This window comes from Onychomys torridus, unplaced genomic scaffold, assembly GCF_903995425.1.
Source record: "Onychomys torridus unplaced genomic scaffold, mOncTor1.1, whole genome shotgun sequence".
Classification (NCBI taxonomy): Eukaryota; Metazoa; Chordata; class Mammalia; order Rodentia; family Cricetidae; genus Onychomys; species Onychomys torridus.
In genome coordinates this window covers 1-21,225 of record NW_023412655.1, presented here as the reverse complement: position 1 = coordinate 21,225, position 21,225 = coordinate 1, and the positions used below count along the sequence as shown (strand labels likewise).

At 54.0% G+C, this 21,225-nt stretch overlaps 1 protein-coding gene and 2 pseudogenes across 2 annotated transcripts; all 3 read right to left on the bottom strand.

Annotated features, from left to right (window-relative positions):
• Nucleotides 1-395: 395 nt before the first annotated feature.
• On the bottom strand, nucleotides 396-6,738 carry LOC118575744 (annotated as a pseudogene).
• Nucleotides 6,739-9,580: 2,842 nt separating this feature from the next.
• Nucleotides 9,581-14,913, bottom strand: LOC118575743 (N-acyl-aromatic-L-amino acid amidohydrolase (carboxylate-forming)-like). 2 transcript variants are annotated; one of them, XM_036176161.1, is made up of 7 exons: nucleotides 14,820-14,913; nucleotides 12,129-12,629; nucleotides 11,512-11,707; nucleotides 11,162-11,255; nucleotides 10,858-10,965; nucleotides 10,646-10,755; nucleotides 9,581-9,944 (listed from the first exon to the last, which is right to left on the bottom strand). In XM_036176161.1, exons 2-7 carry the CDS (start codon nucleotides 12,362-12,364, stop codon nucleotides 9,729-9,731), a joined length of 960 nt encoding a protein of 319 aa, XP_036032054.1. In that variant the 5' UTR covers nucleotides 12,365-12,629; nucleotides 14,820-14,913; the 3' UTR covers nucleotides 9,581-9,728. The 2 variants fall into 2 exon arrangements, with proteins under 2 accessions (XP_036032054.1, XP_036032055.1); XM_036176162.1 differs by lacking the exon at nucleotides 14,820-14,913 and adding an exon at nucleotides 13,667-13,903.
• Nucleotides 14,914-18,667: 3,754 nt separating this feature from the next.
• Nucleotides 18,668-21,192, bottom strand: LOC118575746 (annotated as a pseudogene).
• Nucleotides 21,193-21,225: the final 33 nt, after the last annotated feature.

The following is a 21,225-nucleotide window of genomic DNA, read 5'->3' as shown; positions in this document are numbered from 1 at the left end:
CTATACCATGCCCCTGCCCTGCTCTCTCTTCCCTGGGCCTTTCTGCCTAGGTGGGGATATTGCTGATCACGGTGGAGCCCCTTCCTGGAGGCCTGCGTGTCCCTGGCATTGTGTTCGGGTTCTCACCTTTCTCTCGTTCTGCAGAACCCGTAAGCAGGCAAGGACCGAGACTGCTACGCGTGCGGGCCGAGATGCTGAGCAGTGGCCTTGGGGACACAGGCCTGAAGACAGGGCAAATAGGAATCAGGTAGGAGGCCAAGGGGAACCCCCACCCCAGACATTATGGTCAGAGTCAGATAGGCAAGCCAGAGGACATAACCATAAAACAAGTCAGGAGCGAAGGCCTTTGGAGCTGCTTGGGTGGAACCTGGAGGCAGGGCTGGGCTTAGAGCAAGAAAGCAGGAGTAACTTAGTACCATGGGTCCGCATCACTCTCTCTGAAGCCTTTGGCAAAGGGGTTGCTGGCAATTTTCAGCTGTGTGATCTACAGAGAGAAAGTATAGTTATGGGCTGGCCTCCAGCCGTTGGGCCCCAAAGAGCCCACACTTAGCCACTCTGTCCCCTAGGAACTCCCAGTCAGCAGGACCCAGACCCCCTTGGCCTAGGACCTCCAGAGCCAGCATGAAGGCAGATGTCCAGGAGACAGGAGGAACCTCCAGCCTCAGTCTCCACCACTCAGAGATGGGCTGGTCTTCATGAGCTCTGGTATGACCCACCCGGTGGTTCTGATAGGCTGTCACAGCTGTGAACTGGGTCTCCGTGAAAACAAAGGATTGAAGTTTTCCTGGGATAGCGGGCGCTGTCCTTGCGTGGGTCCACAAAGACCACATGGAAACGGGGCTGGTAACGGTGCATGGAGTTGAGAATGATCTGTAGGAGGGTGGGAGCCGAGTGAGTGCAGGGGTTCAGCTGGTGCAGCCACCCTCCCTGGGCCCATGATTCTTCTGCCCCTTCTTGCCCATGGCCCATCTCTACTCTACCTTCAGAACTACGTAGAATCTGGTTACCTCTCCAACCCATCCCCATGTTAGCCAGCCCCGTCATCTTTGAGCTCTATATCCTGACTGGCCTCCCTACCTCCCCATCTTGCCCTGCCTGGTTTCCACACAGCAGCTGGGCAGGACACACCACCTGCTCTAAACCCTCTGTAGCTCCCTCCACAGAGAGGAAGAGCCGGGGTTCTCACCTTAGCACCTGGCCCTGTGTAAGAGTCTACCCACTGCTTCTCTTGTCTTCCCTTCTCCTGGCAGCCTCCCAACTCACTCCATACTTTCTGGCCTCAGGACCTCTGCTCAGGCTGTCTCTAGGCTTCAAACAGCCTCCTCTTGCACCTTCCTCCTCTTCTTCCTTCAGATGCCCATTCGAATCCCACGTCAGCCCTGCCAGCTCTAGCTCCAGGCTTCGTCCCAGTCAGGCTGCCACCCTGCTGGACTGGCTCAGCCCCTCCCCAGTGGCTTAGCGGCTTGTGCCTCACATGGCCGTTGTCATCCATCAGGTTGTTGGTCAGCTTGAGTTTGTCGAAGGACACGATCTGACGCATCCACTGGGCGCCCTTGGCTGGCGAGTCTGGATGGAAGTGCACTCTGCCAGGTGTGGCGGGGTCGGCCTTGCCAGCCACCAGCCAGGCAGAGCTGTGGAAGGCATACCTGGGGGGCATGGTGAGAGGTCAAGGGCTGTCTCCATCCTGCTCAGTGCCAAATCTGACCAAGGGAATGGTGAAGAGGCTGACCCTGACCCAGCATGCTCAGGCTGCCTGGTGACGATCCTTCATTTTTTAATTAATTCTGCATGTGTGCATGCCTGTGCCTGCCTCAGGCTTGCCCATCCCCTCTATGCTGGGCTTCCTTCTGCCTAAAGGCTGTTGCTCCAGGCTAGGCCTCCTGGGCATGAACTCAGAAGGGCTCCACATCACCCTGTCCACCCTTGGGGTCCAGTTCCAGTCCTCAGCACCATCCCCCACCCCCCGGGGCCCAGACCTGTATCTCTTGTCATCCAGCGGGATGAAGTCCATGAGCAGAGCGTAGTCAGCCAATGTGTCCATGCCCAAGATCTTCACTTGGAAGGTGGGGAACATCCTCCTGTGGGAGGGAGGTGCTCAGCCTGGCCATGGCCCTCACCCCCTGCCCAGCCCCCACTGTCCATGCCCATACCTGCCCGCTTTGGTGACAATCATTTCCGTGCCCAGCTGGTTGAATTCTTCCCACAGTGGCTTCATCTCCAACTGTACCATCACACTGGACACACGTGGGTTCTTGGGGCCCTGCCCAGTGGGCTCCACCATGGCTTGGGCTTCTGTGGGTATGGTGCAAGAACCTGATGGAAATGACATCCCCAGCCGGGGCTCCCAGCTGGCACTGGTCACAGGAGGGGTGTAGGTCTCTGGGGGAGCAAGTACCCCTAAGCCAGCAGACAGGAAGACTGTGGAAAGAGGGTGAATCTGTGAGCCCTGACCTTGCTGGCCTGACTCACTGTCCATTCAGCCTCATCTTTCAGGTAGTATCCACACGCCTCTTCCTCTGGAAGGCCTCCCTGCCTGCCAGGCTTCTGTTCCCAGGGTTTTTTGTTTTTGTTTTTGTTTTTTTTTTGTTCGAAACTGGGTTTCTCTGTGTAGCTTTGCGCCTTTTCCTGGAACTCACTTTGTAGCCCATGCTGGCCTCAAACTCACAGAAATCCGCCTGCCTCTGCCTCCTGAGTACTGGGATTACAGGTGTGCGCCACCACCACCTGGCCATGTTCCCAGTTTTGTCATAAAACATCACCTCATATTCAGTTACAGTGAACTTGTCTTTTTTTTTTTTTTTTTTTCCTGAGACACAGTCTCATGTAGCCGAGGCTGGCCTCAAACTCAATATGTAACTGAAGATATCCTTGAACTTTGGAGCCTCTTGCCTCCACTTCCCAGGCCTAGGGTTACAACCATGTGTCACCACAACTATCTGGATGAGAGTGTTGGTCGAATTCGGGAGCCAAGGTTGGCCATGAGCTAGAAGGAATCCTCCTGCCTCATCTTTTCAAGTGCTGGGATTACAGTCACTGTTCCTGATCTAAAGTCTTTCCCCCAAAAGTTTCTGGAGAGCAGAGACAAGAGCTACATGGCCTTGGACGAGTTGTCTCACCTGTTGGACCCCCAGTTTCCCCGTCTCACAGGGCAGACCCACACATTGGGTGTGGAGGGCTGAGTGTGACACACAGGAGACTCTCCACAGGTGACGTGTTTACAGATGGTGTAAAAGTGAGGAAAGGCAACAGGAGCTTAGAAAGCTCTGTGGAACCCCAGCTGCCTAATGTTGTTTACGGGGAAAGGGGCTGACAGGGGATCTCAGGCCACCTGAATTATCTAAATGATCTTCCTTAGACCTGAAACCTGAGCTATATCCCCATCAAAACCTTTAAATTGTGGCTAGAGTATACATAATGTAAAAAATTTACAGTGTTAACTATGTTTAAGCATACAACTCATGGCATTAGGATGTTCATGGCGGTGCAACCCCACCCCCACCCCACTACACACACACACACACACACACACACACACACACACACACACCATGTTCTGGACAGTCTCTGTCACAATTTCCAATACAAACCTTGGCCAAAAGCTTCCAAACTCTCCAGTCAAAATAGTGATACTTGGGTTGGGGATTTAGCTCAGTGGTAGAGCACTTGCCTAGCAAGCACAAGGACCTGGGTTCGATCCCCAGCTAAAAAAAGATACTTGGGCTATGATATGGGCCCAGCAGGTGAAGGAGCTTGCTGCTAAGCCCGAATACCTGAGTTCAATTCCCAGGCCCCGTGTGGTAGAAGGAGAAACTGATTTGTCCTCTGACCTCCGTTCGCGCACACTGTGATAGTTTGCTTTCTGTTAGTGTCGTAAACACCAAGACTGACAGCAACTTGGGGAGGAAAGGGGTTATTTGGCTCATCATTGAGGCAAGTCGGGCTCGGAACTCCAGCAGAAGCTTGGAGGCAGGAACTGAAGCCATGGGAGAGCACTGACTGCTCAGTGGCTTTCTCCTCAGGGTTCCTTCAGCTTGCTTACTTTCTCTCTCTCTTTCCTTCTTTCTCTCTCTCTCTCTTCTTTTTTCTTTTCTTTCTTTCTTCCTTCCTTCCTTTCTTTCCTCCTTTCTTTCTTTCTTTCCTTCCTTCTTTCTTTCTTTCTTTCTTTCTTTCTTTCTTTCTTTCTCTCTCTCTCTCTCTCTCTCTCTCTCTTCTCTCTCTCTTTCTTTCTTTCTTTCTTTCTTTTGTTTTTGTTTTTCAAGACAGGCTTCTCTCTGTATATCCCTGGCTGTCCTGGAACTCACTCTGTAGCTCAGGCTGGCCTTGAACTCAGAGGTCCATCTGCCTCTACCTCCTGAGTGCTGGGATTAAAGGCGTGCACCACCACTGCCCGGTCCTCATCTTGGTTTCTTATTCGACCCAGGACCCCTACCTGGCACCACACACCAGTGGACTGCATCCTCCACATCAATCTTAAATCAAGAAAAATGCCCTAGAGACATGCCCACAGGACAATCTGATTCGAGCAGTTCCTCAGGTGAATTCCCTCTTTACAAATGTGTCTAGTTTGCGTGAAGTTAACAGTTAACCAGCACACACACAAAATAAATAAATATTAACATAAAATAATGACGAGAGGCTGGGGACACAACTCAGTTGGTAGATTGCTTGCCTAGTGTGTGCAAATCGCTAGATTTGATCCCCAGCACCACATTAAAAACACAGCAACATGGTAGTACATGCCTGTAATGCTGGGACTTGAGAGGTAGAGGCAGGAGGATCAGAAGTTCAAGGCTCTTCTTAGCTATATAGTAAGTTTGAGGCCAGCCTGGACCACGTGAGATTCTGTCTCAAAAAAAAAAAAAAAAAAAAAGGAAAAACAATTAAAAGAAAATTAACAAGCAAACAGAATGGATAGGACTCTGATTCAAAACCTACAAGTAAACCAACAGTGCTACTATTCTCAGTAAGACAGCAGGTCCAGCCGTCAGGATGGCTGCTAGGACAAGAACAGAAGCCAGGATTTAACAAGTGTGGGGAATTGTGGGGAAACTGGAATGCTAGGGTTGGTAGGGATTTACAATGGCGCAGCTGTTGTGGAGATCAGAGGCTTCTTGCAAAACTAAACATGGCGTCACCAAAACAGGAACCCACACAAAGGTGTCTGCACACCCACCTCTGGGCAGCATTGCTTGCAATAGCCAAAAGGCAGACACAATCGAGTGTCCACTAACAGATGAGTAGGTGATAAAATGTAGCTCACAATGGCTACTATTCACCCTGCAAAGGCAAGGACTTTCTGAGGCTGTGTGTGTGTGTGTGTGTGTGTGTGTGTGTGTGTGTGTGTGAGTGTGTGTGTACATTCTCAGTGAGATAAGCCAGAAGCACAGGGCCAAACTGTACAATTCTATTCACAGAAGGTAAAGAGTTAGAAACACAAAGTTCAGTGGTGGTTGCCAGGACCCAGAAGGACGAGAAAAGTTCAGTGGGGATGAGAGTTTCAGCTTTATAAGAAGCAAAGAGACTGTGGTGAGCGATACACAGCCATGAATGTCCTAATACCTAATGCTGTATGCTTAAACATGGTCAATACAGTAAATTTTACATTATATATCCTGGCCACAATTTAAAGGTTTTGCTGGGGATCTAGCTCAGCAGTTGAGCACTTGCCTAGCAGGTAGGGGGACTTGTTTTTAATGCCCGTACTGGATTTTAAAGAAGGTTATTTTGAGCTAGATGTGGTGGGTGCACACTCACACTCCCAATGCTCAGAAGCTGAAGGTACTCTCAGTTATACACAGAATTCAAGGTCAGCCTCAGCTACGTGAGACCTCTGTTCAATACGGAAACAAAAATCAGTGAACACTATCCCAGTCAGGGGCTGAGGACAGGAGGACCTACAGAATCCCTGATGGCCAGGAGGCAGGAGGCCAGGTCTCCATTCCCAACAGTGCTACCAGGTGAGCCTGAGCAAAGGAGACTGCCGGACAGACAGATGAAGAGAGATGGGAGGGTTGATGAGATAGCTCAGCAGGTGAGATGATTGCCACGGAAGCCAGATGACCTGAGTGTTGTTCCCAGAACCAACCAAGCTGGAAAGAGAGAACCAGCTCCACAGAAGCTGTCCTCTGACGCCCACATGAGTTCCCCGGCTGCCCCCCCTACCACGTACACTTACATGCATATATATGCAGGAAACTGCACATATGATAATTATAAACAATAAAAAGGTGGCTAGAGGTGTCTAACATGTCACCAGGTAGGCAGTGCCACTACTGGACTGCCAACAGAGCATGTGAGGCCAGGATTTTGCCACAGCCCTGACTACCCCTGACCCATGAATACTGACATGTTACAAGATCCTGGGATCAGCTGGGCTGTGGTGGCACACGCCTTTAATCCAGCACTCGGAGGCAGAGCCAGGTGGATCTCTGTAAGTTCCAGGCCAGCCTGGTCTACAGAGTGAGATCCAGGAAAGGCGCAAAACTACACAGAGAAACCCTGTCTCGAAAAACCAAACAAAACAAAAAGATCCTGGGATTGCAGCAGGGGGTGGAGACCTTTGGGAAAGATTGGCTGGATCTGAGGCCATAGCTTAGGGAGTCCCCCATCCAGTTGCCCAAGTCCTGGAACCCCATGCACTTATGAAGCCACCTCTACTGCCTGAACCATACCGACCTGCCATGCGGATCTCAGCTCAGGCTGGGATGCAGCCTCACCCAGGCAGGGGTAGCCAGCGACACTGGGTTGGCTTCTGTGCTCAGCAACACTTCACTCTCAAGCGTGTACAAGTCCCAGCTCCAGGACTGTCCTTCCCTCCTCGATTGACCACGTCCCTGGCCAGGGCTTGTCCTCCTGAGCTGGCACCTGGTCTGGATGTTCAGAAAGTCTGGCTCTGGGATGTCTGGGGGTGAGAGGAGCGTCTCCAGACCACCTCTGATCGTACTGTCTGGAGCTGGGCCACTGGCTGGATTTAGCTCCAGGGGCAGGCGCCTGTGGAAGGGGGCAGGTGGGGAGGTTGTGACGTTGCAAAGCTCCCTCTCTCCCTTCTCCAGCTAAGAGCCCCCAGCTATTCCAGATCAATGGGCCCAGTGCAGGTGGGGGTGGGCTGCCATCTTGAGGACAGCCTGGTTTCCACGGGGGCCAGGATCTGGCTAGATGGAAGGGCTGAAGGGGAGGCAGCTGATGAAGGCTAAGTGCAGAGGTGATGCCCTCCCTCCTAGCCTAAGACCCAGCCTACTGGTATTGTATGGGGCAAGCGACAAGCAGGAAACACAAGAGAGGCGGGAGCGCTCCAGATTGGGTAGTAAGATATTCAGGCCCTTTCTCTTTCCGCTCTCTTCCCTCCACGTGGTCTCTTTCTGTCTCTCTTTCTGTCTCTGTCTCTCTCTGTCTCTCTGTCTCTGTCTCTGTCTCTGTCTCTCTCTCTCTCTCTCCCAATAGAGCTCTAAAAGGTTAAAAAAAAAAAAAGATATTCAGATCCTCCCACCAGTCCTGATTACCTCAGTTTCCCTGGCTTCAGTGAATAATCATCTTTGTCTGGGGTGATCCAGCCTTAGCTGAGAACAGCATAGCAGGGGTCATATCCTCACCTGATGGTCACCTGTCATCTTCATTAGGGTAGACTGAGGCAGGTTGTGCTTCCACTCGACCCACTGGTCCTCTCCAGCCTTGCCAGGCACCTCCTCCAAGCTTCCCCATCTGTCCTGAGGGAAGCCTAGTCACTGTCCAGGGGTGGGGCTTCCTCTAAGCCCCACACTTCCTTAGCTGAGGGCACCCCTTGACTAGTGGCCTGTACTAAATGGCCCACAGAAATTCACCTGGCCAGGCCACCTCAGCCCACCCTGGGAGGGAATACCCAGGCTTCCTTAGAGTCTGGTGCTAGACTAGGGTCATAGAAACCATGGTGTCTGCCAGGGGCAAACGGGCAGGACCCAAACCCATGGCTGGAGGGGTGCTTTTCTCTGAGGGTAGCGCACTCAGGCTAGAATGTCCTGCCTCTCCCTGACACTCATTCCATGCCCTCAGCCTCAGATTCCAGCCTGAAGCTGGACAGACATGCGCTCACGCACGCGCCGCGCGCGCACACACACACACACACACACACACACACACACGGATTCGGGGAGAATCCCACCCTGCACAGATCCATACTCCACTGTGTGAAAGGCAGTGACAGTGGCTCTGGAACTCTCAGCCAGGCAAGAAGGGTGCTGTCTACAAGTCTAAGGGTGCCAGAATCTCCCAGGGAACTCCAACGAAGTGTGCCCCAGGATTCAGTGTTGTGGGTGGGAAGGAGGAGAGACAGAGAGGCATGGGGGTTCTTCCCAGTCTGCAGTTCCTCCTCCAGAAGTGGGCCAGCCTGGGCTTCTGATGGGTCTTGTCATGTGTGTGTGCTTGCCTGTGATGTATGTAATGGGAAACACACACATGATCCTAAGACATGCTAACTCACATGCCTACAAGCACACTCATGAACCCAGAGGCCCACTCTCGTCAGGACAGTGGATGGAGCTTTTGTGTGTGTGTGTAGTCTGTCCACACAGGGGACACAGCCCGGCACGTGAACACACTAAGCAAGGCAAGCCATCCCGCACCCCTCCCTAACTGGCCTGCTTTCCTGCCCCAGGCTCCTGCTGGCCCCCACTGCCCTCTCATCCATCTTGTCTGCCAGCTGGTCCCTGGCGCGCCCATATCCTTCACACCTTCTCATCTCACAGCTCAATACCAGGAGGCAGCATGGCAGTCATGGCCGCAGGGAGACAAATGAGCCAGGCAGACTGCAGAGGCCAGAGTGAAGCAGCAGGGGACAGAGCTCTGGGCCCCAGCATCCTGACCTTTCCTGGGTGGTTTGCAACGCTGGGCCTGCCCAGGAGGGCACCTGGGTGAGGACTGGGGGACACCACTAGGACCTTGCAGTAGGGTTAAGGAGCCAAGGGTGGAACCAGAAGTCAGTCCTGGCAGGCACAGAGACCGGATCCTCTCAGATTTCAGTTCATGTTCACCCCCCTGATGATGGTGGGTGGAAGGAGGTAGAGAGGGTGGTAATGGTGGTAAAGCGACTTTGGCTCCTGGTAAGCTTCCTTCTGCCCCGACCCAAGCCATCTCCCCCCAGTGCCCAGCAGCTGGGCAGTTGCCCTGGGTACACTCCTTCTGCATCCTGAATCCCTTGAGTCACCTAAAAAGAACATTTGCGGGCCCAGGACTCTTGGGAACACACCCATACACTAAGAACACTTGGTAGGCACACACCTGGACACGCACAGCTGTGAATGCTTACATGGGCACATATCTGTAGGGACGGGGATCCCTCCTGGGGTCTGGAAGTCCCTCTCCAGATCTTTCTCCACATAGAGGATCTCTCTCTATTTCCAGGATGTGTGGCTAAATGTGGGCACGGAGACTGCTACCACTGTTCCCAGGTCCAAGGTTACACTGGTGGCCCTTCCCCCAGTTTTCCTCTTCAGCATGCTATGCTCACATGTGCAGGTCCGTGCATAGTCCTGTGGGCATCCCTCCTCTCCTCCACCCACCTCCCTATTCAAGGAGAGGCCATGCTGGGCAGAAAACAGGAACTGTGGGCTCCAGGCACATTGCATTTATATCATGAGATTGGTTGTCTGTCAAGGGACATGGTGCCTAGGGTAGGACAGTGGACCCTGGGCTTGGAACTGTGCCTTAGGACTGATTGTTCAGAAAGGGACACTGAGACCAGGCAGGTATGACTTGGGTTAGGGGGCGAGGGTGGAGCTGGCGGTCAGTTCTGGCAGGGCAGGCACAGAAACCCGGATCTTCTCAGATTTCAGGAAAGCCACATGCTTCTCATAGTAGGCGGCCTCATTAACGAACACAGGGTACACAATGGAGTTCCCCTCATACAGTATGTCCTCGCCACTGAACAGCTTGAAGATGGGTTCACCAGGCCTCAGTGGCTCAAAGTCGTGGTCCTAGGAGAAGAGCCAAGGCCAAGGTTGCTGGGGCTATGACCTCTGCACCCCATCCCCCCAGAGGGAGTAACTCCAGGCTTGCCAAGGAGCACTGACTAAAGACAAGGTTAGTTCTGAGAGATGTGTCATCAACTACAAGAACTTCATGGAGCATACTGTGCAAATTAGGATGGCTATGACATCATCAGGAAATACCCTCTCACCAGAATTGCTTCTGTACAGTCCCCTCTTGGACAAAATACAGAATGCTTATATATATTTTTTTAAGGTAAACTCCCTAAAAATACTGTTGTTACATAGCATTTGCAAAGCATATGGGCAATCCTGAGTTAGAATGCTCTACCAGGTGTCAAATACTCTCAAAAGTACTAAGTAAGACCGCTGCAGGAAAAGGCCGCAAGACTGCATAAGACCCTGTTCAACAGCGACCCCTTGTGGAAAGTTAGCTCACAGACACGGGGCTGCTCACATATTTGCACTTCCAATCAAGTGACTTGGGTCCTGTCCGCTCCCCTCTGCTTCTTCAAAGAGCGGACCCCCAAGAGTGTGAAGATTGCCGGGGCTCTGAGTGCCAGGCGCTAGGTGGCGCTCCAGGTGCAGGCATGGACTGGACCAGCCTCTGGTCCAGCCAGGGATTCTAAGGTAGTGGGGCTCTGTCTGACTCTCAGAGTACCCCCCCACATGCTCCCCACAGTACTGACCTGCAGCTGAGGGTGCACAGTGCCAGCCAGGTCACCGTCCGCGGTGCGTGGGAAGTCCACCTTGCCCAAGTTCCTGTAGATGTCTATCTCAAAGGCGGGAAAGGCCATGCCTGTGTAGAGGTTGGGTATGACCGTCTGTCCATTTCTCAGTTTTCGGGAGCCAGCCCTCTCCTCAGACCGCAGTGTCCCTGCAAGCTACTACGGGGCCCCACCTTGGTTGTAGAGCTCGATGAAGTCCAGAATGGACGCCACCAGAGCTCTCATCCGGGAGAACAGGTCGGCCCGCAGCACGCCCTGAGGCTGGGGGCCCATCTCCAGACCTGGGGACCAGGAAAGGAGGTGTTAGGCAGGTGTCCCAGGCCCAGACACCTAGAGGAGGTCCTGCCCTTCTGGGTCCTGATTTCGCCCTCCCAGCGTCTTCCCACCCCTTCCAACTCCACCTCTCCAGGCCCTGACTCCGCCTTCTGCCCCTTTCCTTCCTCTCCCTGCTGATTCCTTCCCCCACAACCCCCTCACAGATTCCTTTCTTGGCCACAGATTCCAAGTTGTAGGTCTCCATCCCTGGTGAATTGTACTCAAAGAGGCGGCAGGGAAGCCCCGGGTTCTGAAGCTGTGGGGTGAGAAGGGCCAGTCAGGACCCAGGCCTTCTTGAGAGGGAAACTGAGGCACTGAGGCTGGGAAGAGCAGTGTACAGGAAGCACAGAGTCATCCACCCTGCCCCACTTCTCTCCCTTGGTTGGAAGGTTCACAGAGAGTCCGGAGTACCTGCAGGTGGCAGGCCCCTGGGGACAGGGGACAGGCAGAGGTGGCACTGGTCACTCTGCCCCCTCCCTGCCCTCCCTCTCCTGCCTCTAGGGACTGACTACCTGTAGGTAGTGGCACAGGTGCAAGTTGAGGGAGTTTTGGGAGCTGTCAGAGATGAGGCAGACTCCAGTGTTGGCTGTGGTGTTGTGCAGGTCTAGAATAAAGTCGAAAGCCTGGTCTGTGCCCTTGGGACCCAGTAGCTCGTTCAACTCTCGGGCTCTTGTCACCTCATATGGGTCATCGGGAGTAGCTGTGGAACTGTGGGGAGGAAGTAAGGGACACCAGTCCCATCGTCTCAATCAATCTCCTTTTTCTTGGCTAACTTCTCACCTTGGAGGGCTTGGCTGAGATGCGACCTCCTACAAGAAGCCTTCCCTGACTGCTTTTGCCAGGTTGGATGCTGCATGGAGCACCTCCCTCCCACTTCCTCTGTGTCCCCAGTAACCTGAGGCTCACACCTTGGCCCTATTCCCCATGCTAATCTCACTCCAGCTGGTAAGAGTCTGACCCAGGTTCAGTGACCGACCCAGCTTGCCATCAGGATAGACTTTGTGGAAGAGGTGACATTCATTTAGATCTTGAAGAGCAAAGGCAGGGGTAGCTTGCTATCCACAGGGGTGGGTCTGCAGGGATACTACTACCCTGCTGTGGACCAGCCAACCTGGCCAGGCCTACTCACTTGAGGAAGGGAAGGGTGAAAGTGCGGTTGAGATCACGGTCCATGTACCGGCGACAGGCAGCTGTGGCTGCTGGGTTGGCCAGAACTGGCATGGCCGAGAAGCTGGGTCTCTGCAGCTCCCCTGGGGCCCGCAGCCACTGCCGGGCCAGGTGGATGCCACACATCTCATTCCCGTGGGTGCCCCCAGTCACAGCCACTCGGCGCAGGGGCTCCCGGGGCACAGGAAGGGAACACATCCTAGTGTGGGTCAGGGGTCCACAAGAGACAGAGCTGGACAGTAGGGGGAGCTCCTCAGGCCCTGAGAAGTCTGAGACAGGGGGCTGCTCGTGAGGAGGTAGCTAAGTGGTAGTGTCAGCTGTGTCCCACCTGTACCCAGAAGCCAAGTTCAAGGACACCATCAGCTAAATTTTTGTTCCACTTGGAACCTTTAAGGGTGAGTGTCGCTCTCCCGATTTTCTCTTGGAGGAGACTTTCCTTGACGATTTTAGGAGTTTCTTCCACCTGTGAAACCAACATGAGAGCCACATTGTTCAGGAGCCACATTGTCATACATTGTTATTAAGTCTCCATGCCTTACACAAGTTTCTGTTCCCTAAACCGAATGCATCCTGCAAACCATGTTTTTCAACCTGTGCTGAACTTGTGACCCCATGATGTATGCCCGGCCCTTTGCCTCCTTGTTAACCTCCTGAACACCGGTGGACGTGTTCTTGCACTTATCTACCCCACTCCCACCAGCAGCCTTGAACCCTGAGTCCCCCACTCTTCTGTCCATGTGCTAACAGCTAATAATCTCCACAGCTGTTTTCCATCAATCTAACCCTTCCCATAAAGGGACCTCAAAAGCCAGTAAGGGGCTGCTCTCTGAAACCCTGACTTAGGGGGAGACTGTCACCTGGCCAGTTCCTTGTACACCTCTAAATACAGCTTGCTTCAATCAGACAGCTGTGGAAATGTTTCCCCCCACTCAGGTCTAACACACCTAAACTGAGAAGAGGAACTCAGACATTCAGAAGGGTGGCCTGGTCCCACCCACACCATCCTCACCAGAGAACTACACACCCATTTTATAGATGGTAAGCCAATGCCAAGCTTTCCAGGGAGAAGAGACTGTCACCCCATTAGCTATGTAGCAAGCATGTGGGCCCCAGGCCACACCTGCACCCTCCTCTGAACTGGCAGGAAGCCTCTGCGAGGCCTCTTACCTGTTGTACGTGTCTGGGCTTCCCTAGACCACAGGCCTGATGTGTCTGTCCACCTCCTAGCCCACTGTATTTACAGGCCTGGAGGCCCCAGGCAGGAAGTATTTGTGCCCAGTTAGTGGAGAACTGGGGCGGTGGCTGGGCTGACAGCCAATCAGCCAAAGTTCACAGGGCCCCACCTCCACCCCCTAAGCTCCACCTGCCCTCACTCCCCACAGTCTAATGGGTCCAGGTCCCTGGGGCAGGCTCCTGTTCTTGCCCTCTGCTCCTCCTCTGGGAATGGGGACAGTTCTACCTGCCAGGGCCTCTGAGGTGCCCTGCTGGAACTGCACTTACCCTTGGAAAATTAATCACAGAGATTCCTGACTTGGACCGACGACTCCCAGTCCTCAGAAAGGACTGGGCTTTGCCAGCTGGCAAGGAAGCCCAGGGCCTGGTCCCTCACGGGTAGACAAGGCCTGCCTGCTTTCCTGAGAGGCGCTTCCCATGAGGCTACTTAAGACAGAGGGCAGTGGGTAGTGACTTGGTTGTGGCTGCACCAGCCCGGTACCTTGGGGGCCATCAGAAAAGAAGTCCCCATCCTTCTGCCTCTTTAGCATCACCCTCTGTCCTTGCATCTCTCAAGGGGACCTCCCCACTTTTTTTTAAAAAAAATTTTTAATTTTTTTGGTTTTTCGAGACAGGATTTCTCTGTGTAGCTTTGCGCCTTTCCTGGAACTCACTCTGTAGCCCAGGCTGGCCTCAAACTCACAGAGATCCTCCTGCCTCTGCCTCCCAACTGCTGGGATTAAAGGCGTGCGCCACCACCTCCTGGCTCTCCCCACTTCTTTAAGGCTGTGACCCATGGGGTTCAGTATAGTTCGTTGATGCTTCAAACAAAGTTGCAAAATGTTTTGCTTAGACTTTGTGGTCTTCAAGGATGCTGTAACTGAAATGGCTTTATTTGCTCTGTTTTGGGAAACAACCCTCAGACCCAGTTTACAGATGTGGAAACTGAGGCCCAGGCAGAGTAGCTAAGGGTACACTGAACACAGGAGACAGTTGGACCTGGAAGACAGGGTCTGACCCTTCCCGTTCCCTCCTGCCTCTATAGGGTCCTGGGGAAGGGCAAAGGAGAAGTCCTTGTCCCCTGAACTGGGGCTGTCCCTCCCACTGAGCTCAACTGTCCCCTGGCAGGAGCCAAGCACTGTTCAGAGGTCTCTGAGGAGAGAGGCAAGATGGAGGCGGTGAACCATGCAACCCGCTTAAGCGTGCTGCTCGGTTAACTGTGTCTGCCGACTGTCCACACATGAGCACCTGTCCCAGGATGCCCTCACTCTAAGACTGTCCCTGCTGTAAGTTCAAGCTGACCATCTGGGTGGCCAGGGTCCTCTGGGCTAACTTTCCTCAAGCCAGGGAGATCGCTGACTCAGGTAGCCTGAGCCGCTCCCTATCCTCCCAGGCCCTGTCTGCGAAGTCAACGTGGGGAGAGTGGGTCCCTGTGGCTCACCTTTGTTCCCCGCAGAGCAACCGTCCTTTGGCAGAGAGCTGGAGGCAGCTGGAGTGTGGTCCTGAGAACGCTTTCTGGAGTCTCGGGCCTCCGGGCCTCCAGAGAGAGGCAGACGTTCATAAGGCCTACACAGGGGGTCGCTGAACCTTTTGTCAACAGTTCCTAGCAGCTGTTCACCAAGCCCTTACCCCGGAGGTGGCGGGGTGTTGGAGGAGAGTCCAGCAAGCAGATCAGTCGGCCCGAGTGTTTCCCAGTCCCCCTGTGCTCCAGGCCAAAGCCTTGGTGTTCAGTCTGAAGGCCGCCCAGCTGCTGACTCCGGCAGGGACCCAGAAGTAGGAATTCTTGGCTGTTTAGGCGGGTGGCAGTGTTCTAGCCCTTCCTGCCAGGAGGCACAGAGCTGTGGGGAGGGCAGCAGTGAGGAGTGAGTGCCTCACTCCCTGGGCTTCTCTGTTTCTGCGGGTTTCTAGAAGGGCAGTGGGGCTGGGAGCCAACATATCAACATAATTGTAGTTCTCTCTCTCTCTCTCTCTCTCTCTCTCTCTCTCTGTCTCTCTCTCTCTGTCTGTCTGTCTGTCTGTCTGTCTCCAGTCACAGTTATGAATAGAGGCTAGGGGCAGGCCTGATGAGTTATACCCCCAGGAAACAGAGGGGCCCCTGAGAAGCTGTGTGACCCCCAGTCGGCGTCTTCCCTGGGCCTTGGATCCTGTGTAGGAAGTTGGGGTGAGGCAGCTCTGAGCCTGAGACAGCTGTGGGGAGCAGGGGCAGAGCAAGTGCAAGCCTGGAAAACTGGCATGGGCAAGGACACCCTAAGGTGAACACGGGCTAGAGCAATGCCCGTCATAGTATCCACAGGCCCAGCATCTCTCTAGTTAGGGAAGCTGAGGCCCAAAAAGGTATCAGAACCAAGCTCCCCACTCTCCCCAAGTTGTAAATCTTGATCCAAGAGGGCCTTGGGGCCTGAGACCCATGCCTGAGGATCATGGAGCCCCTGGCTGACCTCCACTCTCCTGACCAGGCTATGGCTCCTCTGGCCTGCCTGTCACATCTTGGTCAAGGTCCATCAGCCTTGTTCCCTGTCCATGGTCTGCTGAGTCCTCAGGGATGTGCCACTGGCCACCCGCCCCACCCCCAACTTCTCGAGGCTGTTCCTGTCTGTCCTTCACAAATGACCTCCCATCCCCCTGCCAGTGACTCCAAAGGTGCTGTCTGAGACACACTTGTGTGTTATGTAGCCGCTTCCTTCTGGGATGGAATCTCCTAGGCAACAGAGCTCAGGCCACTCTGAGAGGGAGGCTGTTGCCTTGCAGGGCTTGTGGCATCTGCCTGGTGTTTTCTGCCAAGGACTAGGGAATGACAGCCAGCTTTGTCTTTCTCTGAAAGTGCTTTGGATGCCAGCCCCAGGGAAAGAGCCGGGGAAGGACCTGAGAGGCTGTGCTGTGGACCCGGTCAGAGACCACACAGTCTACACTGGGAGAAGGAGCTGAGGAAGTGGACAGAGAGGGCCTAGCAGGGGAGGAGAGTCAGTCAGCACCACAGCTGAGGAAGGCGAGGGCCCAGCTTGGGTAAAAGGTTCATTGAATGAGAAGTTTAAATTTTGAGCCTTGCTGAAGTGGAGACCTGGAAGGGTAGCCATGTGGGCATTGAGCTTGTGGCCAGGCCACCATAACTAGTTCTTGAGGACGCCTAGGTGGAGACGCTTGGCCCCTTCTCAAAGAGTGTATGGCTAGTTGAGGGGAGGGAGAGGGAAGAAGCAGCTGAGGGGGCCTTTGTTTCTTGTCCCTCAACCCTGCCTTATTAATTTGATTTAGGTACCAGGCAGGGCCAGCTCTGGCTGGGTACTGGGGACATGGCAACCAGCCAGAGCTGGCTTCTGTCCCCTTGTGTTGGGCTTCGGTGGCCATGCTGGGACAGAGGGGCATGGGAAGTCTCTTTGTATTCCTCCGGAGGGCACTGAGAACCCTGTGAGATCTGCACGTACAGCCCCAGGGGACAGCTCTGTCCTCTGCCCTCTGCACTGTGTCCTGCTTTCTGTGGCTGTGATAAAGACGCCATGACCAGAGCTACTTGGGAAGGAAGGGTTAACAGGCCTGCACAAACCCTGAAGGAGGTCAGGACAGGAACTCAAGGCAGGAACCTGAAAGCAGGAACAGAAACAGAGGCCGCAGAGGAACACTCCTTACTGGCTTGTCCTGGACCACCTGCCAGGGATGGCACCACTCACGGTGAGCTGGGCCCTCCTGCCATCACTCATTAATCAAGAAAATAACCCACAGACTTGCCTGCAGGCCAATCTGATGGGGACATTTTCTCAATTGAGGGTCCCTCTTTCCAAATGATTCCAGCTTATCTCAAGTTATCAAAACACTAACCAGCACAATCCACACAAGGGCAGGAGGCCCCTGGCTGTGGCTGCACACAGATCTATGCTCCTACCGGAGTCCTTCCTACACTAGACCTGGCCTCCCAAAGCCCATTTACACTCCCCCCCCCCCCCCGCTCTCTCCCCTCCCCGCTGCTTTCACTGTGACCAGCCCCTTCAGCTCTCACTCCAGCAGTGTCCTGCTGGCTTCCTGCTAACCTGATGTCCTGGGTTTGGACCAGGAAGGATGATAGTGTTGATTTTCTTATGGCCACTCTAGGTTGAAGCTAATGACCACTGTGGGCCCAGCACCTATGGCTAGATTTCACCACGACCCACTGGAGCCCCAGGGTAGCTCCCAAGCCTGCCACTCACCCGGCCACTTACTCTCAGTAACCCATCATCCCTCCATCCAACCGCCTCCCAGCCAGCCACCAGCCACACACCCATCTGTTCCTCTCTCATTTATTCATTCTCTCCTTCATGCATCCATAAGTCCCTGTTAGTGTCTCTGCAGTGTCCCCCATGTACCATTCTGGAGATGCCATCACCAAAGTGTCTAAGACCACACTTCTTTTAATTTCTCAACCTCAGGGCACTAGCTCAGATTTCCTGTGACTCTAAGGATTAGGAGCCCAGCAAGCCAAGGTTGGGAATTGAAAGTGGCTCTGGAGCCGGGATAGGGGTGGGGGATTGGGGAAGAACAAGGAACCAATTCCAGGGCCAGGAATGCTGTCTACCCAGCCTCCAGCCCCAAGATCCTCAACAAAGGCCACTGTCTCTCAGCTCGAGCCCTGCTTTCCTCTGTGAACGCAGTACAACCCTGCCTTGACTCAAGGCCTCAGTTTCCCCATGTTCAGATGAAGTCTCCAGCTTTTTGCTTGTTTGTTTTTGAGATAGGGTCTCTACATACCCCTGACTGTCCTGGACTTACTAGGTAGCCTGGGCTAACATTACAAAGATCACAAAGATTCGCCTGTCTCTGCCTCCCAAGTGCTGGGATTAAAGTAGTACACCACCACACCTGGTTCCAAGACTCTATTTTTAAATTTTATTTTCCATGTATGAGTGTTTTGCCTATGAGTATGTCTGGGCATCATATGTGTGCCTGGTACCTGCTGAGGCCAGAAGAGGGTGTTGGATCCTCTTAAACCAGCATTACAGATGGTTATGAGCTGTGATGTGCACTCTGGGGTCTGATCCCAGTCCTCTGGAAAAAGTCAGTGCTCTTAACCACAGAGCTGTCTCTTTAGCCCCAAATCTCCAATTTCATATTCTACCTCTTTCTAGGAAAAGAGATGTAGCCAACACATGCACACAGCCCTCCTGGGCCAGAGCAGACATGACTAATCAACCATGTTTTCCTTCTTATTCATGATGCTTCCTGGCCTGCCATCCTATGAGCTGAACTGTATTCTGTCATGTCTGCTGAATCATGGGGATAGAACCCCCTGAAGCCATGAGCTACATGAGAATCTTTCCCCCTTAAACTTGCCTATGTAAGATCTTTTGATAGAAGCAACAGAAGAGTAACTAATGAACACACTTCAGACAGACTCACCAATTAACCTGACCTGGCTTCAAGATCATGGACTTCAGATGGACAAAGCCACCCTCCGGGTGTGGATGGACCTGTGAGAACCACTGCTCTGTCTTTTGGGACCCTGAATATGATCTGACAAAGGAAGTCCTCCTCAGTCACCAGATCTGCCCAACCTTGGGGAGGGGGCTTCTCTGTCAGCAGACCTGTCTAAACAGAGGGTCAGGAGGCTGCTGAGGGGGCTGTGCTCTGGGAAGGGATTGAACCAGCCACCTGGAGGTCCTGCCTGGCTGCAGGTCTGTTCAGAAAAAGTTCTAGAAGTGGGGTGTTCACAGGCAGACACCTGCCTTTCGGGAACCACTGGGGATGTGGGAGCAGCTGAAAGCTCAGTTAGGTCAGGGGCTGGGCAGCAGGGGGGAGTCAGGGAGGTGCTCATAGAAGGGTGCAGCTCTGGGAGCCCATGGCCCAGCTTATCAGCGTCTGGTTCCAGGGACCATAAGGAGGGTATCGGAGGTCATTAAGCTTTTCTATCCCGGGGCTGCGCAGCAGACAGGCACGCTGGTGGGAGAAGGTGTCGAAGGAGAACTTGCCGTGGTACCTGCCAATTCCACTGTTGCCTGCAAGGACACGGAGAGTGAGCGTGTGAGGTCAGCACCTGTGTAGCCCTGCTTGGCAGCCTGGGTAACAGCCACCTGCCTGAGCCAGAAGCCCAAAGCTTGCAAGAGAACAGAGAAAGGCAGGGCAATCAAATAACCATTTTACAGACAGGGACACTGAGGCCATATGAGGCCCAGGGCCTACGTTCAGGTGGAATAGCAAGGGACTTTCTGGGGCTGGGCCTGGATTGTGGAGGGGCCAGGAACTCACCAACTCCCCCCAGGGGCAGGGCGGGTAGAGTCAGGTAGAGAAAACCATCGTTGCCTCCAAAGCCACCCTGCTGGTGCGTTCCAACATCTGGTTCACCACCTGAGAGAGGCAGAGCGCATGGGGCAGGAGGTGAGCCCTGACTGACTGTCCCACTGGGGAAACTAAGGGTTTTCACCTCTACATTGCCTTTCCCAGCTCCTCCCTCCACTGAGCAGTCCCTTATTATAAGCACCCACTGGCGGCTCACTTCATAGGGCTACGGAGGGCAAAAGTTTATGCCCATAGCCAAGACCATGAGGAGGAGGTCACGACTTTGTGAGGGTGTGGTGGATCCCCACTGCAACCAACCAGGCTCTGCCTGTGCGGTCCTGGTCGGTCTTGCCCTTCAATCCCATAGGAGTTTGGTTTCTGAGGAACTTTGCTCAGCTCAGAACGGGGGAGGGGGCTTCCTCACACATCTCTTGCTGCAAGTGGAAGCTGCCCCAGCCAGGGCAGACAGTTGGCCAGTCATGCACCTGGCACCTGTGGCCCTGCCTGTGTCCTGTCCTAGGATGTCTTTGTGCAGTATTCAATGGAACTAGGGTGGTTGCTAAACTCAGAGCATCTGTCTAAAGCCCCAAGCAGGAGGTGTGGTTAATTGCCCCCTTTTCAGCTTCTCTGGGGCCCCAGCCCTGGCAGACCCCACCTGGCTGCAGTTGGAGAAGGCATACAGCGCCAGCGGCTTCTCCCGTTTGTTTTAAGTCCGATGGCCTCATCCAGGCTTTTCACGGTCACCATGGGCAGGATGGGCCCGAAGATCTCCTCCTGCATCACAGGCTCTGATTCCTGCACGTCTACCAGCACCGTGGGTGCTGTGGACAAAGGGAGAAACAGCCTCACTTGTTGTCGGGGCTTGGATGGAAACAAGGTTCCAGACTGGACTTGACCTATCAGGACTCCGGGGTCTGAGTGCCTAGGGACAGGGCCTCTCTGGGCAATGAACAGCAAATGGAAGTTCAAGCCCCTAAGTCTGGGTTCCAGCTCAGTAAGTCTAGAGCGGTGGGGCCTAAGGTTGGAATTTAGGAATCACAGGCTCAGCCACAGTTAAGGCACCAGAGTGGTGAACTTAAGGATCCAAGACTCATGTTGAAGCTCACATTTAGGGTCCAACACAGCCCTCTTCAGTACCGAAGAGCCTCAGCCCAGGTGGGCTGTGTGCCAGTGATGGGAGCAGAAGACTCACCAATGTAGCGTTCTGCCTCATCGCTCTGGCCACCAATGGCCACACGGCCACAGCCCAGCAGTCCCTGGAGACGCTTGAAATGTTTCTGGTTGATGATTCTGCCCAGGTTAGGGGAGGTCTGTGGGTTGTCTCCATAGAAACGTGTGATGGCGTTCTGCAGGGCAGGCACCAGCCGCTCCTGCATCTCCTGGCTACACAGGATGTAATCGGGGGCCACACAGGTCTGGCCAGCATTGAAGTAGCGGAACCAGGCCACACGGTTGGCCACGGTCTGGGGGTCACAGTCGTCATCCACATAGCAGGGGTTCTTACCCCCCAGCTCCAGGGTGATGGGCGTCAGGTGTTTGGCAGCAGCGGCCATGACGATCTTGCCAACCGGAGGGCTTCCTGAGGACATGGTCAAGAGACACTATCTTCA

Bases quoted from the DNA above. Each gene is read 5' to 3' on its own strand.
- LOC118575743 (XM_036176161.1), bottom strand. From the start codon at position 12,364: ATGTGTTCCCTTCCTGTGCCCCGGGAGCCCCTGCGCCGAGTGGCTGTG. The intron at 11,708-12,128 runs GTGAGTAGGCCT...TCCTCCCCACAG, and splicing joins TTCACCCTTCCCTTCCTCAA to TTCCACAGCTACTCCCGATG. The intron at 10,966-11,161 runs GTGAGGGGGTTG...CCTGGTCCCCAG, and splicing joins TGTGGCCAAGAAAGGAATCT to GTCTGGAGATGGGCCCCCAG.